The 16625-nt window shown below is 43.6% G+C and overlaps 1 protein-coding gene across 1 annotated transcript; it reads left to right on the forward strand.

Annotated features, from left to right (window-relative positions):
- Positions 1 to 1395: 1395 nt before the first annotated feature.
- On the forward strand, positions 1396 to 15633 carry LOC139382567 (ras and Rab interactor 3-like). The gene is made up of 9 exons (XM_071126683.1): positions 1396 to 1482; positions 4768 to 4859; positions 5015 to 5087; positions 6488 to 6570; positions 9640 to 9868; positions 11754 to 12401; positions 12581 to 12898; positions 13072 to 13203; positions 14951 to 15633. The coding sequence occupies exons 4-9, from the start codon at positions 6529 to 6531 to the stop codon at positions 15364 to 15366; spliced, it is 1785 nt and encodes a 594-aa protein (XP_070982784.1). The 5' UTR covers positions 1396 to 1482; positions 4768 to 4859; positions 5015 to 5087; positions 6488 to 6528; the 3' UTR covers positions 15367 to 15633.
- The last annotated feature ends 992 nt before the right edge of the window (positions 15634 to 16625 follow it).

Genomic DNA, 16625 nt, shown 5'->3' on the forward strand with positions numbered 1-16625 from the left:
CTGTGGAGTTTCTGTTAGGCTGACAACATGGCGAGATCTGTGGAGTTTCTGGTAGGCTGACAACATGACGAGATCTGTGGAGTTTCTGTTAGGCTGACAACATGACGAGATCTGTGGAGTTTGTTAGGCTGACAACATGACGAGATCTGTGGAGTTTCTGTTAGGCTGACAATATGAAGAGATCTGTGGAGTTTCTGTTAGGCTGAAGGGGAGACACATAAAGTCGCAGCTACTTTGACAAGCAGCCCTAGGGGCCGTTAACAGTAAGTAACCCTTTTTAATACATCTATCATCTCAAATCAGCTGTAAAGGTTAGTTCACCAACTTTTGGGTGAACTATCCCTTCAAATGTTAGTTGAGGAAGGATATAATCACTATTTTTTTCCAGAATCACTTTTTCAAATAGTTTAATGTTATTTTTTCCATATATTTCATGTTGATATATTGGATTTCATCTTAATCCGTACGCAGTTGGCACACACTAAACATTTTGTACACTGTTTCTGTGGTGTCCTCTCTAGTCTGGGATGATGAGGGTGTTCTGTAGATCAGGATAAGAAGAATGACTCACAGGTGAGGATCTTTTCTTGCCCCCCCATGGATCGTTATTAGGGACCCACTGGGGTTATAGATCTATTTTATACGAGCTCTCTGGTGGTTTCCAGGACACAGATTAAGCGTCGTCCTGGACGAACAGGCATTTAAAATTGTACATGCTTTTTAGTCCGGGACTAGACTTAATATGTGTCCGGAAAACCTCCCCTGTATGCTGTAAAAGCATATTATGAAGCCTCAAACTACCCTTGTGTCAATATCTCTAGAGGTGTGAGTGGCACGGTGAGGACAGAGAATGGAGGCCCCTGTCTCTGCTGGACAGGTTGCGACGGTCTCAGGACACCTGAGCCACTGGGATAGAGACGAGGCCCATGCTGCCCTCTGGGGCCGGCCAGCTAGGGTGACCCCTCTTTACACAGGTCACTGTCCGTCCCAAAATGGCACCCTATTACCTTATATAGTGCATTACTTTTCACCAGAGCCCATAGGCTCTACTACCCATAGGGCTCTGGTCAAAAGTAGTGCGCTATGTAGGGAAATGGGTGTCATTTAGGACAGACACACAGTGTCATGGGCCTACACAATCTACTGTCTGACCTCATGGTTGACCTCTCTGCATCCAAGCCACCTTGGTACATTAGGTTAGCATGTGGACAGGCTGCGATTTTACAGGTGAATTTGGAAGCAGACACTTACAGTATGTCGAGTTACTCTTGTAGTTCCCTTTTCTTTGCACGAAGGGAAATGAATGCAGAAGTGCTGCATGTGTGAAATAGTAAGAGAGGAGAGATACAGATGGACTGAAAGAAAGAGGAACGGACTGAGTAGCGGCGTAGAAGTTGATCGAGGCAGAAAATATATTTGGTTTGCTAAAGAACCCCAGCTATCTTAAGGACCCTGTTTTAACAAGATCAGCCACTGAGACAAGTGAGTATGGTGAGACAATGGTGATCCAGTATCTGGATACAGCATCCTATTACACTGTAAGAACCTACTGTATGTCAGGGTTTAGGTTGAATTGGTGGTATAAGCACTTTATATTTCAAAAATGTATTTAGAACCCTTGACTTTTTCTAAATGTTGTTGTGTTACAGCCTGCAATTAAAGGTATTAAATTTAGATTTACTTTTGTCTCTGGCCTACACACAATAGCCCATAATGTCAAAGTGGAATTGTTTTTTTCGACATTTTTACGAATGTATTAAAAATGAAACCCTGAATTAAGTCAATAGGCATTCAACCACTTTATGGCATGCCTAAATACGTTCAGGAGTAAATATTTGCTTAACAAGCCACATAATAAGTTGCAGGCGTCCTTTCTACCTCAGTTGCCGAAGAGGAAGGAAACCACTCAGGGATTTTACCATGAAGCCAATGATGACTTTAAAACAGTTGCAGAGTTTAATGGCTGTGATATAAGAAAACTGAGGATGGATCAACAACATTGCAGTTGCTCCACAATACTAACCTAATTGACAGAGTGTAAAGAAGGAAGCTTGTACAGAATAAAAATATTCCAAAACATGCATCCTGTCTGCAACAAGGCACTACAATAATACTGCCAAAATGTGGCAAAGCAATTCACTTTGTCCTGGACACAAAGTGTTACAGTATGTTTTGGGAAAATCCAATACAACACATTACTGAGTAGCACGCTCTATATTTCCAAGCATAGTGATGGCTGCATCATGTTATGGGTATGCTTGTAATCATTATGAACGGATAAAAAAATTAATGGAATGGAGCTAAGCACAGGCAAAATCCTATAGGAAAACCTGGTTCAGTTTGCTTTGCACCAGGCACTGGGAGATTAATTTACCTTTCAGCAGGACAATTGCCTAAAACACAAGGCCAAATATACACTGGAGTTGCTTACCAAAAAGACAGTAATTGTTCCTGAGTGGTCGAGTTACAGTTTTGACATAATAAGTCTTCTTGAAAATCTATGGCAAGACCTGAACGTGGTTGTCTAGCTATGATCAACAACCACTTTGACAAAGCTTGAACAATTTTGAAAAGAATAATGGGCAAATGTTGCACAATCCCAGTGTGGAAAGCTCTTAGAGACTTACCCAGAAAGACTCACAGTTGTAATAGCTGCCAAAGGTGCTTTTACAAAGTATTGACTCAGGAGTGTGAATACTCATGTAAATTAGATACTTCTATATTTAATTTTCAGTGAAGTTGCAAAATAATTTTTGGACATTTTCACTTTGTCATTATGGGGTATTGTGTGTAGTTGGGTGACGGGCAAAAAAACATGTAATCCATTTTGAATTCAGGCTGTAACACAACAAAATGTGGAATAAGTCAAGGGTATAAATACTTTCTGAAGGCACTGCAAATTATGAAGTGAAAAAGGGGGAGTTAATTTCTCTTCCCCAAATTTAGTTGACGATATGCATCGATATTTAGAGAACTTGATATTTAAAATACTTTGCCTTGCATCAAACTGCTGCTTCCCATAGTTTGTTCTTGGCACAATGTGAACATTGTGTCACTCACTATCACAGTCAGGCATCTGAACACAATGTTCATTAAACCCACTTCTGTAGCCCTATTGCGCGCTCACTTACAGTACCAGTCAAAAGTTTGGACACACCTACTCATTCAAGTTTTACTTTTATTTGTACTATTTTCTACATTGTAGAATAATAGTGAAGACATCAGAACTATGAAATAACACATGGAATCATGTAGTAACCCAAAAAGTGTTTTTACCTATATATTTTATATTTGAGATTCTTCAAAGTAGCCACCCTTTGCCTTGATGACATCTTTGCACACTCTTGGCATTCTCTCAACCAGTTTCACCTGGAATGTTTTTCCAAATGTCTTGAAGATGTTCCCACATATGCTGATTACCTGCTTTTACTTCACTCTGCGATCCAACTCATCCCAAGCCATCTCAATTGGTTTGAGGTTTGGTGATTGTGGAGACCATGTCATCTGATGCAGCACTCATCACTCTCCTTCTTGGTCAAATAGCCCTTACACAGCCTGGAGGTGTGTTTGGTCATTGTCCTGTTGAAAAACAAATGATAGTCCCACTAAGCGTAAACCAGATGGGATGGCGTATCGGCGCAGAATGCTGTGGTAGCCATGCTGGTTAAGTGTGCCTTGAATTCTAAATAAATCACAGACAGTGTCACCAGCAATGCACATCCAAACTATCACACCTCCTCCTCCATGCTTCACGGTGGAACACACACATGCGGAAATCATCCGTTCACCTACTCTGCATCTCACAAAGACACAGCGTTTAGAACCAAAAATCTCACATTTGGACTCATCAGACCAAAGGACAGATTTCCACCGGTCTAATGACCATTGCTCGTGTTTCTTGGCCCAAGCAAGTCTCTTCTTATTATTGGTGTCCTTTAGTAGTGGTTTCTTTGCACTAATTCCACCATGAAGGCCTGATTCACACAGTCACTTCTGAACAGTTGATGTTGAGATGTGTGTGTTACTTGAACTCTGTGAAACATTTATTTGGGCTGCAATTTCTGAGGCTGGTAACTCTAATGAACTCTTCTGCAGCAGAGGTAACTCTGTGTCTTCCTTTCCTGTGGCAGTGGTTGATGGATGATGGACTGTCTTTGCTCTTTGCTTATTTGAGCTGTTCTTGCCATAATAAATACTTGGACTTTACCCTATCTTGTCACAACACAACTGATTGGCTTCAGAAGGAAAGACCTTCCACAAATGAACTTTTAACAATACACACCTCTTAATTGAAATGCATTCCTCATGAAGCTGGTTGAGAGAATGGGTGGCTACTTTGAAGAATCTAAAATATTAAATATATTTTGATTTGTTTAACACTTTTTTGGTTGCTACATGATTCCGTATGTGTTATTTCACTGTTATTCTACAATGTAGAAAATGGGTTTAAAAAAATAAAGAAAAACCCTTCAATGAGTAGGTGTGTCCAAACTTTTGACTGGTACTGTATTTCGCTGTGAGTTTGTGGTGAGTATATGAATGTGTGTGTGTTATTTGTGCTTGCACATTCTCTGCCACTTAGTTAGCTTTGGTGTGAGGCTAGCCTGGCTTGCTCACTTCTGTAGGCCTTGAATGACTGGTCTACAAAACAATGAGTAAGTCCATCTTGTCCTTCTCTGTGAAGCTGCTCGGCACAATCACTGTTTCCTAACGCCCAAACACAGTGTAATGAGGCTTCTTGTCACCTCTCTCTCTCTCCTTTCACAGAGCTTCCTGGTGTTGAGGGACTCTGCCTCCCAGCCCGTCCTGCTGTGTCCACTGGAGGAGAGAGTGGACATATCAGAGACAACCCCATACAGGCAGGACACACACACATATGCATGTTTTCCTGTCCAGAACCTCAACAGCCATACTTCATACTTCCCCGTTGTTAATTATTATTATTTTTTTAATTAATCTCAAGTTCTTAGTTTGTTTTACGTCTTTTAATAATCTCTCTCTTCTACTCTCTTAGTTTATCAGCCATCTCAGTCATATTTAGGCTTCTCTGATCCGGCTCAGATAGTGGTCTTCTACTCGCTGAGCAGGTGAGTTACAACAACCTACGGTATATATACTGACTACAGTATTTATCAGTTATGCATCTGATATATCTCATTAACTTCTCTTTCTCTCTCTCTCGCTCAATTCAATTCAATTTAAGGACTTTATTGGCATGGGAAACATATGTTTACATTGCCAAAGCAAGTGAAGAAGATAATAGACAAAAGTGAAATAAACAATAGAAATGAACAGTAAACATTACACTTACTAAAGTTCCAAAAGAATAAAGACATTTCAAATGTCATATTATGTCTATATACAGTGTTGTAATGATGTGCAAATGGTTAAAGTACAAAAAGGAAAATAAATTAACATAAATGTAGGTTGTATTTACATTGGTGTTTGTTCTTCGCTGGCTGACATTTTCTTGTGGCAACAGGTCACACATCTTGCTGCTGTGATGTCACACTGTGGGATTTCAACCAGTAGATATGGGACTTTATCAAAATTAGATTGTTTTCAAACTCTTTGTTGATCTGTGTAATCTGAGGGAAATATGTGTCTCTAATATGGTCATACATTTGGCAGGAGGTTAGGAAGTGCAGCTCAGTTTCCACCTCATTTTGTGGGCAGTGTGCACAACCTGTCTTTTCTTGAGAGCCAAGTCTGCTTTCGGCGACCTCTCTTACATAGTCAAAGATTTCCTTAATTTTGGGTCTGTCACAGTGGACAGGTATTCTGCCACTTTGTACTCTCTGTTTAGGGCCAAATAGCATTCTAGTTTGTTTTGTAAATTCTTTCCAATGTGTAATCTTTTTGTTTTCTCATGATTTGGTTGGGTCTAATTGTGCTGCTGTCCTTGGGCTCTGTGGGGTCTGTTTGTGTTTATGAACACAGCCCCAGGACCAGCTTGTTTGGGGAGGGGGCTCTTCTTCAGGTTTATTTCTCTGTAGGTGATGGCTTTGTAATGGAAGGTCTCACTCTCAATTTTTTTTCATTGATTTTTTCAATTCTCTCTCTCTCTCTCTCTCTCTCTCTCTCTCTCTCTTTTGCTTCTCTCACTCCATATCTCTCTCTCTCTTTCTCATGTTTCCAGTGTGTCTGTTCATCCCTCTGTGGCTCTACAGTCTAACAGATCAGCTACAGTCCAGCAGTCTGTCCCAGCTGGGTCAAAGTCTGAATTCACCCTCGTCGTCTCTCCTCTTCCTCGCCCACGCTCTCTTCCACTTATCATCTTCCTTTCACTCCTCCTGCACAGCTATATCCTATATCCATCCATCCTAGTCACTTCATATCAAACGTTCCGTCCTCTATCTGCTCCTCTTCTTACTCTCCCTCCCACTACCTACTCCTACTCTTCTTGACGACTACCATCTCATCTTCTCTCATTCTAATGTTTGATCTCCTTTCCTCCCTTTCTTTTTGTGTATCTGTTTGTGTGTAGAGTCCTGGCTGTGTCTCACCTCTGACCTCCAGCCTGATCACATGACTCAGAGGGCTCCTGGTACTGCCATGTGCACCATACAGGTAATCAGCTGTATTCATAGCTTCATAACATGTCTATAAAGGTTGGGACCTACACTATATGGTCAAGAGTATGTGGACACCTGCTCGTCGAACATCTCATTCCAAAATCATGGGCTGCTATAACAGCTTCCATTCTTCTGGGAAAGCTTTCCACTAGTTATTGGACATTGCTGCGGGGACTTGCTTCCATTCAGCCACAAAGAGCATTAGTGAGGTCGGCACTGATGTTGGGCAATTAGGCCTGGCTTGCAGTTGCCATTCCAATGAATCCTACAGGTGTTCAATGGGGTTGAGGTCAGGGCTCTGTGCAGGCAAGTCAAGTTATTCCACACCGATCTCGACAAACCAGTTCGGTATGGACTTCGCTTTGTTCACAGGGTCATTGTCATGCTTGAACAGGAAAGGGCCTTCCCCAAACTGTTGCCTCAAAGTTGGAAGCACAGAATCGTCTAGAATGTTGTAGCGTTAAGATTTCCCTTCACTGGAACTAAGGGGCCTAGCCTGAACCATGAAAAACATCCCCAGACCATTGTTCCTCCAAACCAAACTTTACAGTTGGCGCTATGCATTCGGGCAGGTAGCGTTCTCCTGGTATCCGCCAAACACAGATTAGTCCGTCAGACTATGGTGAAGCGTGATTCATCAGTCCAGAGAACGCGTTTCCAGTGCTCCAGTCCAACGGCAGCAAGCTTTACACCACTCCAGCCGATGCTTGGCATTGCACATGGGGACCTTAGTCTTGTGTGCGGCTGCTCGGCCATGGAAAACCATTTCATGAAGCTCCTGACGAACAGTTATTGTGCTGAAGATGCTTCCAGAGGCCGTTTAGAACTGAGTAGTAAGCTTGCAACCGAGGACAGACAATTTTTACGCTTTTCAGCACTCGGCGGTCTCCTTCGGTGAGCTTGTGTGGTCTACCACTTCACAGCTGAGCCGTTGTTGCTCCTAGACATTTCCACTTCACTATAACATTTCCTGCACTGGGCCTTACAGTTGACCGGGGCAGTTCTAGCAGGTCAGAAATTTTACGAACTGAATTGTTGGAAAGGTGGCATCCTAAAAACCACATTTTTTAAAATGTATTTTTTGTACCTTTATTTAATTAGGGAAGCCAGTTAAGAACAAATTATTATTTACAATGATGGCCTAGGAACAGTGAATAACAGTGAATGAATAAAACAAATCAAATCTGATAACTAAAAAGTTATTTTCAAAACATGAACAAACATGTAAAAATTATTATTTCAAGCTGTGTGCTTTCTTGTTCAGGGGCCTTGTTCAGGTTCCTTGTTTAGGGGCAGAACAACAGATTTTTTACCTTGCTCTGGGATTCAATCTAGCAACCTTTCGGTTACTGGCCCAATGCTCCAACCACTAGGCTACCTGCTGTTGAAAGTTGCTGAGCTCTTCCGTAAGGCCATTCTACTGCCAATGTTTGTCTTTGGAGATTGCATGGCTATGTGCTCGATTTTTGTGGCTGAAATAGCCGAAACCACTAATCTGAAGGAGTGTCCACATACTTTTGTATATATAGTGTATTCACTGTGTTGCATTCTGCTTTAGCATGACATCTCGTTAGAGACCCATTCCAGCGGATGTGTTGCCATGGTTTGACATGTGGTTCACGTTGAGCAGAAGTCTGCTCTGGGTGTTCCTGTTGCTTTGTAACAATATCTCAGTCAAATGTCCCTCTCAGAATTATAGATGAGTAGAGGTGTACCTCAGTTCAGACTGACTTCACAGCTCCTATTGCTCTTCATTCGAAGAGTTGTATCTTACATTTGAATACTGTATGTCCTTTTTCAAATCTATATAGGTTTTAAAGGCCCAGTGCAGTCAAAAGTATGTTTTTCTTGTGTTTTGATATCATATTGTACAACAGCTGAAGAAGCTATCACTGTAGAAGTGTGAAGAAATTATATCAGTAGCTAGGTTTCCATCCAATTAGTAAATGTTCTAGAATCAGTGTTAAAGAAAATATGTGCATTTTCCACCAAACTGACTTGTTGTGAATATAAATCATGATAAGTTGTCATGTACAGAATAAGTTTAATGTGCTTCCATCTAATTTTCAACTCTACCTACAGTTTTGTCTCAAAAACTGTTGTGTTAAATAGCAAATGTGCCTACTTTGGCCTTGGCCCGTGCGCAATATCCAACAGCGCACAGATACTGTGCTAGTCTCCGTGATGAGATTATTATGGATAAGAGCGAGGCTTTTTTTATTTGTCAAATGGCAGCCAAGCATCGATCATCATGTCACCATGTCACCCTCGATATTTATTGGAAAGGAGCATCAAGCTCATCTCCTGTGAAGTTCATCATAACTTATTTTATCTGTAGCCAGAGTCATAGTGGGAGGACCTCATCGCGTGTTTACTTCAATATGATGGTTATTAAATCAATATTTGCGCATAAAGGTGTTTTCACCACCATTTCTCGCATAAATAATTTTACAGACACAAAAAAATTGTGCAATGTCGAAAGAGGAAATGATCTCTGCATTTTAAAAGTTGATGGAAACTTCCTGTCTCCATCACAGCTGTTGTGATTTCTTTATATGGTATGACTTTACTCACATAAAAACTTTGGAAGGAAACGTGGTTAGTGTTATTTCCTGATAGTTTCTGGCTCGCATACACAGGATGAATGGGTGCATGGGTGGAGTTTTGGCTTGCCTGATGACATCACCAGGCGGTATAAGGTGTAATAGACCAATGACAAAGAGAGTTCTAAACTCTCTGCCAATAACCTCTCTCCCATTAGGCCCGTCCTCCACTTTGGTGCCCTTCTCCTCGCACTCAGACCTCTCCCAGACAATCCTAGTAAAATTATTGATTAAGAAAGATTATTTTGCTATTTGTTTATTTTTGACCACTACAGTAAGGTATTTATTTCTTACCCAGAAATAATTTGATATTGAGATAAAAACAACCTTTAATACTGTAACCATTATATTGTATCAAGTTCAAATCATTCTCCAATGATAATTTAACATTTTCGGGAAGATCCTCATGTCTTTTAAATACACAGTCAAGCTCCCTCTCAAGTGTGTCTTCTGTTCAATAGCTGACAGCAGCCAATGGTGCTCTGTCCATCATCAACCCACTGTATCTCCATGAGCATGGCGATGACTGGCTGACGCATCAACCAACCAGTCCACAGCGAGTTAATCGGCCATCCAATTATAAGCATGAGAGACGACTGAGTAGCAGACCTTGGCCAGGGGCGGATCTTCTTACTAAGAGAGCTATCTCATTGGAGCAGGAGCCCTGCAACTCTAGTCCTAATAATCCAGGTAAAGTGATTTTGCTGTTAAAGGCCCAGTGTGGTCAAAAACATGATTTCTTTAGTTTTATCATTATTTCCTCACTACGAGGTTGGAATAATCCTGTGAAATTGTGAGAATGATGATGATGCCCTTTTAGTGTAAGAGCTGAAATGATTTGATATAAAAAAATATATATATATATTTTAAACGACTGCATTGGACCTTAAAGGTGTTTTATTATCCATGTCCATCCTGTCTGTGGGAAAATGTCACCTCATTAATCTTCTCTCTGTAGCTAATGAGACATCTTAGAGCTCACTAGCCATTATGCCAAAACCAAAATCAACCAACGACTAACTGATACAGTGCATTCGGAAAGTATTCAGACCCCTTGACTTTTTCCACATTTTGTTACTTTACAGCCTTGTTCTAAAATGTATTCAATTGTTTTTAATTCCCTCATCAATCTACACACAATCCCCCATAATGACAAAGCAAAAACATTATTTAATTTTTTAAAGAAATAAAACTGATATCACATTTACATAAGTATTCTGACCCTTTACTCTGTACTTTGTTGAAGCACCTTTGGCAGTGATTACAGCCGAGTCTTCTTGGGTATGACGCTACAAGCTTGGCACACCTGTATTTGGGGAGTTTCTCCCATTCTTCTCTGCAGATCCTCTCAACCTCTGTCAGGTTGGATGGGGAATGTCACTGCACAGCAATTTTCAGGTCTCTCCAGAGATGTTCGATCGCGTTTAAGTCCGGCTCTGGCTGGGCCACTCAAGGACATTCAGAGACTTGTCCCAAAGCCACTCCTGCATTGTCTTGGCTGTGTGCATAGGGTCATTGTCCTGTTAGAAAGTGAACCTTCGCCCCAGTCTGAGGACCTGAGCGCTCTGGAGCCGGTTTTCATCAAGGATCTCTCTGTACTTTGCTCTGTTCATCTTTGCCTCAATCCTGACTAGTCTCCCAGTCTCTACCACTGACAAATATCCCCACAGCATGATGCTGCCACCACCATGCTTCACTGAAGGGATGGTGCCCTACAGTGACGGTTGGCATTCAGGCCAAAGAGTTCCATCTTGGTTTCATCAGACCAGAGAATCTTGTTTCTCATGGTCTGAGAGTCCTTTAGGTGCCTTTTAGTAAACTCCAAGCAGGCTGTCATGTGCCTTTTACTGAGGAATGGCTTCCGTCTGGCCACTCTACCATAAAGGCCTAATTGGAGGAGTGCTGCAGAGATGGTTGTCTTTCTGGAAGGTTCTCCTATCTCCACAGAGGAACTCTGGAGCTCTGTCAGAGTGACCATCGGGTTGTTGGTCGCCTCCCTGACCAAGGCCCTTCTCCCCCAAATGCTCAGTTTGGCCGGGCGGCCAGCTCTAGGAAGAGTCTTGGTGGTCCCAAACTTCTTCAATTTAAGTATGATGGAGGCCATTGCGTTCTTGGGGACCTTCAGTGCTGCAAACATTTTTGGGATACCCTTCCCCAGATCTGTGCCTTGACACAATCCTGTCTCGGAGCTCTACGAACAAGTCCTTTGCTCTAACATGCACTGTCAACTGTGGGACCTTATATGGACATGTGTGTGCCTTTCCAAATCATGTCCAATCAAATGAATTTACCACAGGTAAACATCTCAAGGATGATCAATGGAAACAGGATGCACTTGAGCTCAATTTCAAATATCATAGCAAAGGGTGTGAATACTTATGTAAATATATATTTTTTATATTCATATATATTTGCAAAAATGTATTTCTCTTTGTCATTATGGGGTATTGTGTGTAGATTGAGGGAAAAAAAGATATTTGATCCATTTTAGAATAAGGCTAACTTAACAAAATTTTGAAAAATGAAGGGGTCTGAATACTTTCCGAATGCACTGTATGTTTAATCTTGTCTATAGGGTCTCCTGTAGTCCAGGCTGCCCCGTCTCCCCCCACCCCTAAAGAGGGGGTGGTTTTGAGGAGCCCCAGTAGGGATGCTTCCATTGAGTCACTCCACAGAACAGGGAGCCAGGACCGCACTACCAGGCCCCCCTTCGAACCCAAGCCCCTGTTCAGCCCTGCCCCTCAGTCGCATCAGACGGTGTCCTGGATTGAGGAAAATGTATGGCTTTCCCAACCACCATCCCTCTCCCTCCTCCACCCACCCTCCTCGGAGCTAGACTCGCTGTCAATCAACAGCGTCGAGGAGGAGCCGGAGTCGGTCACCAGTCCCTCCCACTCCCCCCACCCCTCGCATCGGTTGGCCGACAAGGTGATGCACCGCCTCTCGGTTGTGGGCCTCGCCATTGGTGGGCTGGGGCGTTCACAGAAGAGGCTGACCAAGCGGGTGCAGGAGCTCAGCAAGCGGAGGGACGGAGTGTTTGCCGAGGCAGTGATGGGATTCGTTGAGATGACCCTGGGGGCTGGGTTTATCCCTGACATGACAGGTGCGGACCTGCTTCAGGAGGTGCGTACGGCTCTCACTGCCCTGAGAGAGACACTGCGGGACTGTCCTGAGATACACATCTTCATAGACAGTATGGCCGACACAACAGACTGGGAGCTGGGTGAGTGTTAGAAAACAGAATATCACTACTATTATACAAAAACTGCTTTAGTTCACTATCCACCACAAAGCCAAGATGGACGAATACTCAACTACATAATATTCCAGAATTGGTTTCTAACACCGCAGTCTCTCCTTATCATCCATTTTCTCCTTCTCTCTGTCCTCTATCTACATTAGATGCCATACTGGAGCGCTCCCTACACAAGGTGGCCCTAAAGCCTGTGAACGCCCACCTGTACACCTGCCTCCAGAGCTGTCGGGACCACGACGGTAGCCTGCGGAAGCTGAGGGAGAACCAGCGGCTCCTGGAGGGCCGGGGGGTGGAGGAGCTGGAAGGGACGCCTGGGGCAGGGGTCCCTGACCCTGTCACCCTGGAGAAGATCCAGCAGAGGTGGTCAGCCATGCACCAGTCCTACTCCCCCAGCAGGAAGGTCCATATCCTGCTCAAGGTCTGCAAGACCATCTACCACAGCATGACGGCCAATGCCAACCCAGGTGGGTGGTGCAGGGTACACCTCCTCAGCCTCGGTATGTGGAGTAAATGGGGTTGGTTAGGGTTAGTGTATGTCTCTCTCTTTCTTTAGGTATGGTGAAATTCACCATACACTCTATTAAGGATAATGTTTGGAGTTCTTTGACCTTTGACTCCCTCCTCACATCTGTCTCAGGTGTGGTGTATGGGGCTGATGACTTCTTGCCCTGTCTGACCTGGGTGCTTCTGCGTGGTGATGTGGTCACTCTGCAGCTGGACACTGACTACATGATGGAGCTACTGGACCCCACACAGCTGCAGGGAGAGGGTACAAATTATACAAACGTATCACACAGACCCACAGAAACATGTACAGCACCTGTGAAAAGTTTGGACACACCTACTCATTCAAGGGTTTTTCTTTATTTGAACTATTTTCTACATTGTAGAATAATAGTGAAGACATAAACTATGGAATAAATAACACATGGAATCATGTAGTAACCAAAAAAGTGTTAAACAAATAAACAAATCAAAATATATTTTAGATTTTATATTCTTCAAAGTAGCTACCCTTTGCCTTGGTGACAGCTTGGCACAGACTTGGCATTCTCTCAACCAGCTTCACCTGGAATGCTTTTCCAACAGTCTTGAAGGAGTTCCCACATATGCTGAGCACTTGTTGGCAGCTTTTCCTTCCGTCTGCGGTCCAACTCACCCAAAACCATCTCAACTGGGTTGAGGTCGGGTGATTGCGGAGGCCAGGTCATCTGATGCAGCACTCTATCACTCTCCTTCTTGGTCAAATAGCCCTTACACAGCCTGGAGGTGTGTTGGACAATTGTCCTGTTGAAAAACAAATGTTGGTCCCACTAAGCGCAAACCAGATGGGATGGCTTAACGCTGCAGAATGCCGTGGTAGCCATGCTGGTTAAGTGTGCCTTGAATTCTAAATAAATCACAGACAGTGTCACCAGCAATGCACCATCACACCTCCTCCTTCATGCTTCACGGTGGAACCCACACATGCAGAGTTCATCTGTTTACCTACTCTGCATCTCACAAAGACACAGCGTTTAGAACCAAAAATTTCACATTTGGACTCATCAGAGCTAAGGACAGATTTCCACCGGTCTAATGTCCATTGCTCGTGTTTCTTGGCCCAAGCCAGTCTCTTCTTCTTATTGTTGTCCTTTAGTAGTGGTTCCTTTGCAGCAATTCAACCATGACGGCCTGTTTCACGCAGTCTCTTCTGAGCAGTTGATGTTGAGTTGTGTCTGTTACTTGAACTCTGTGAAGCATTTAATTGGGCTGCAATTTCTGAGGCTGGTAACTCTAATGAACTTGTCCTCTGCAGCAGAGGGACTCTGGGTCTTCCTTTCCTGTGGCGGTCCTCATGAGAGCCAGTTTCATCATAGCGCTTGATGGTTTTTGCGACTGCACTTGAAGAAACTTTGAAACTTCTTGACATTTTCCGGATTGACTGACCTTCATGTTTTAAAGTAATGATGGACTGTCATTTCTCTTTGCTTACTTGAGCTGTTCTTGCCATAATATGGTCATGGTCTTTTACCAAATAGGGCCGTCTTCTGTATACCACCCCTACCTTACAACCCCTACAACACAACTGATTGGCTCAAGCTCATTAAGAAGGTAATACATTCCACAAATGAACTTTTAACAAGGTACAACTGTTAATTGAAATGCATTCCAGGTGACTAACTCATGAAACTGGTTGAGAGAATGCCAAGAGTGTGCAAAGCTGTCATCAAAGCAAAGGGTGTCTACTTTGAAGAATCTCAATTATGAGATTTTGATCACTTTTTTGGTTACTACATTATTCCAAATGTGTTATTTCATAGTTTTGATGTCTTCACTATTATTCTATAATTTAGAAAATAGTAAAAAAAATAAGAAAAGCCCTTGAATGACTAGGTGTGTCCAAACTTTTGACTGATACTGTATGTGTACACGGACACTCATGTGTACACGGACCCACCTTATACAGTAGTAACCCTCTTTCGATCACTGTTTCTCTCTCTCTCTACCTCTGTGTCTGTCTCTCTATTTTGCAGGAGGTTACTACTTGACGTCCCTGTACGCCTCTCTCTTCTACATCAGCAGCTTCCGCCCTCGTCTCGCCACGCGCCAGCTCAGCACCGAGGCCCAACAATCCCTGAGCAAATGGCAACGCAGGCGCACCCTGCACTGCAACCAATCACGACGCAGCATGAATCGGAGGACCCTCCGGAGACCTGGGCACGGCGAGAAAGGCAAGGAATACTCCAGTGATGCAGAGCCGGAAACTGGCACAGGAAGTGTAACTGATGACCCACCGGCGCCCTCTAGTGTTCTGGCAAAGGCACTGCACATAATCTCAGAGGTTGTGGTAGCGGTGAGGGAGGAGGAGGGTAGCAGAGCGGAGGGCCAAGGACCCCCAGCTGTACAACTCCAGGCCTCACCTCAGAAGGGGAGACAAGACTCAGGTTAGTCTCCGCAGCGTCCATGAGGGACTCCACAGATGCTACCCTCCACAGCATGGCCTTCGCTCCAGATCAAAACTCCAAACCTACAACCTAATTTTGGCCAAAATTAACCGGATAGGTTACTGCTAGCAAGGTTTCCTGTTTCCAAGCTATACAGAGGGTGCTCTAGCAAACAAACAGCAGAGACCTGAGGACACCATCCAACCTGGAACTGAGTGAGTAGTGTTTGGTCTGATGCTATTTTGAAAGCCAAGAAGAAAAAGAAAAATAAAGTACATTACAGTGATATTTTATTTTATGGGTACGGATAGCTGAGTTAAGGCTCCCAGGCTTGCTAGGACAGACCAGATACAAATTCAATTAGCACTAAGGTGTGAAGGCAAAGGTGTCGAGGCCTTTGGGCCCAACAAGTTGCAGGAGTCTTTGAAGCATCCTCTGAAGCCACCTCCTGCTGTTCAGAGACCAGTCACTGGGATTTTCTACAAGAGATCTGCCTCCAGAAATAAAAGCTTCTCCCAAGTGGTTGTGACACCTATTCCTGTTGCCTGCTGCACTGCTGCTTGGATTCCACCTGGCGATCTGTTCACCGTCTGCCCTGGCCTAACTCCCTCTGTCTGCCCTGGCCTAACTCCCTCTGTCTGCCCTGGCCTAACTCCCTCTGTCTGCCCTGGCCTAACTCCCTCCGTCTGCCCTGGCCTAACTCCCTCTGTCTGCCCTGGCCTAACTCCCTCTGTCTGCCCTGGCCTAACTCCCTCTGTTTGTTACAGGTATCCCCACCACACTCCCCCCTCTCTCCCGAGCTTTCACTCACCTCCAGCACACAGGCACTGTTGGGGCGAGTGACTCTGAACTTACAATGGCTAAACCCAAGTCGTTATATATTTTATTATTTTCTTGTGCATTTTGCTATTTTGCTTTTTGACTCATGACTCCTCTGCATACTTTGTTGACTACAAACTTTCTTTACCCAACCGTGGGACAGACTATGTTTGTTCCCACACTCGGGACTCTGACTCTCTATTGGTTACACAGACTTTTGGCCTCCCATCCTATTCTAGCTACCTCTTGCCAGCTTTGTATTCATGTTACCTGATGAAATTGCTGTGCAATATGATCTTATTGCCATCTGATGCACATTCAGATGTCATAAATCAACACTGCAGAGCTCTCTCCCTGTCCTCTGTCGTGCCTTGATTGTATTACTGTTGATATCTGGAAATGTGCATGTACACCCTGGCCCATCTACTGTTTCAAGCCCCAATTC

The sequence above is a fragment of the Oncorhynchus clarkii genome, chromosome 24 (genome assembly GCF_045791955.1).
Source record: "Oncorhynchus clarkii lewisi isolate Uvic-CL-2024 chromosome 24, UVic_Ocla_1.0, whole genome shotgun sequence".
Taxonomy (NCBI): domain Eukaryota; kingdom Metazoa; phylum Chordata; class Actinopteri; order Salmoniformes; family Salmonidae; genus Oncorhynchus; species Oncorhynchus clarkii.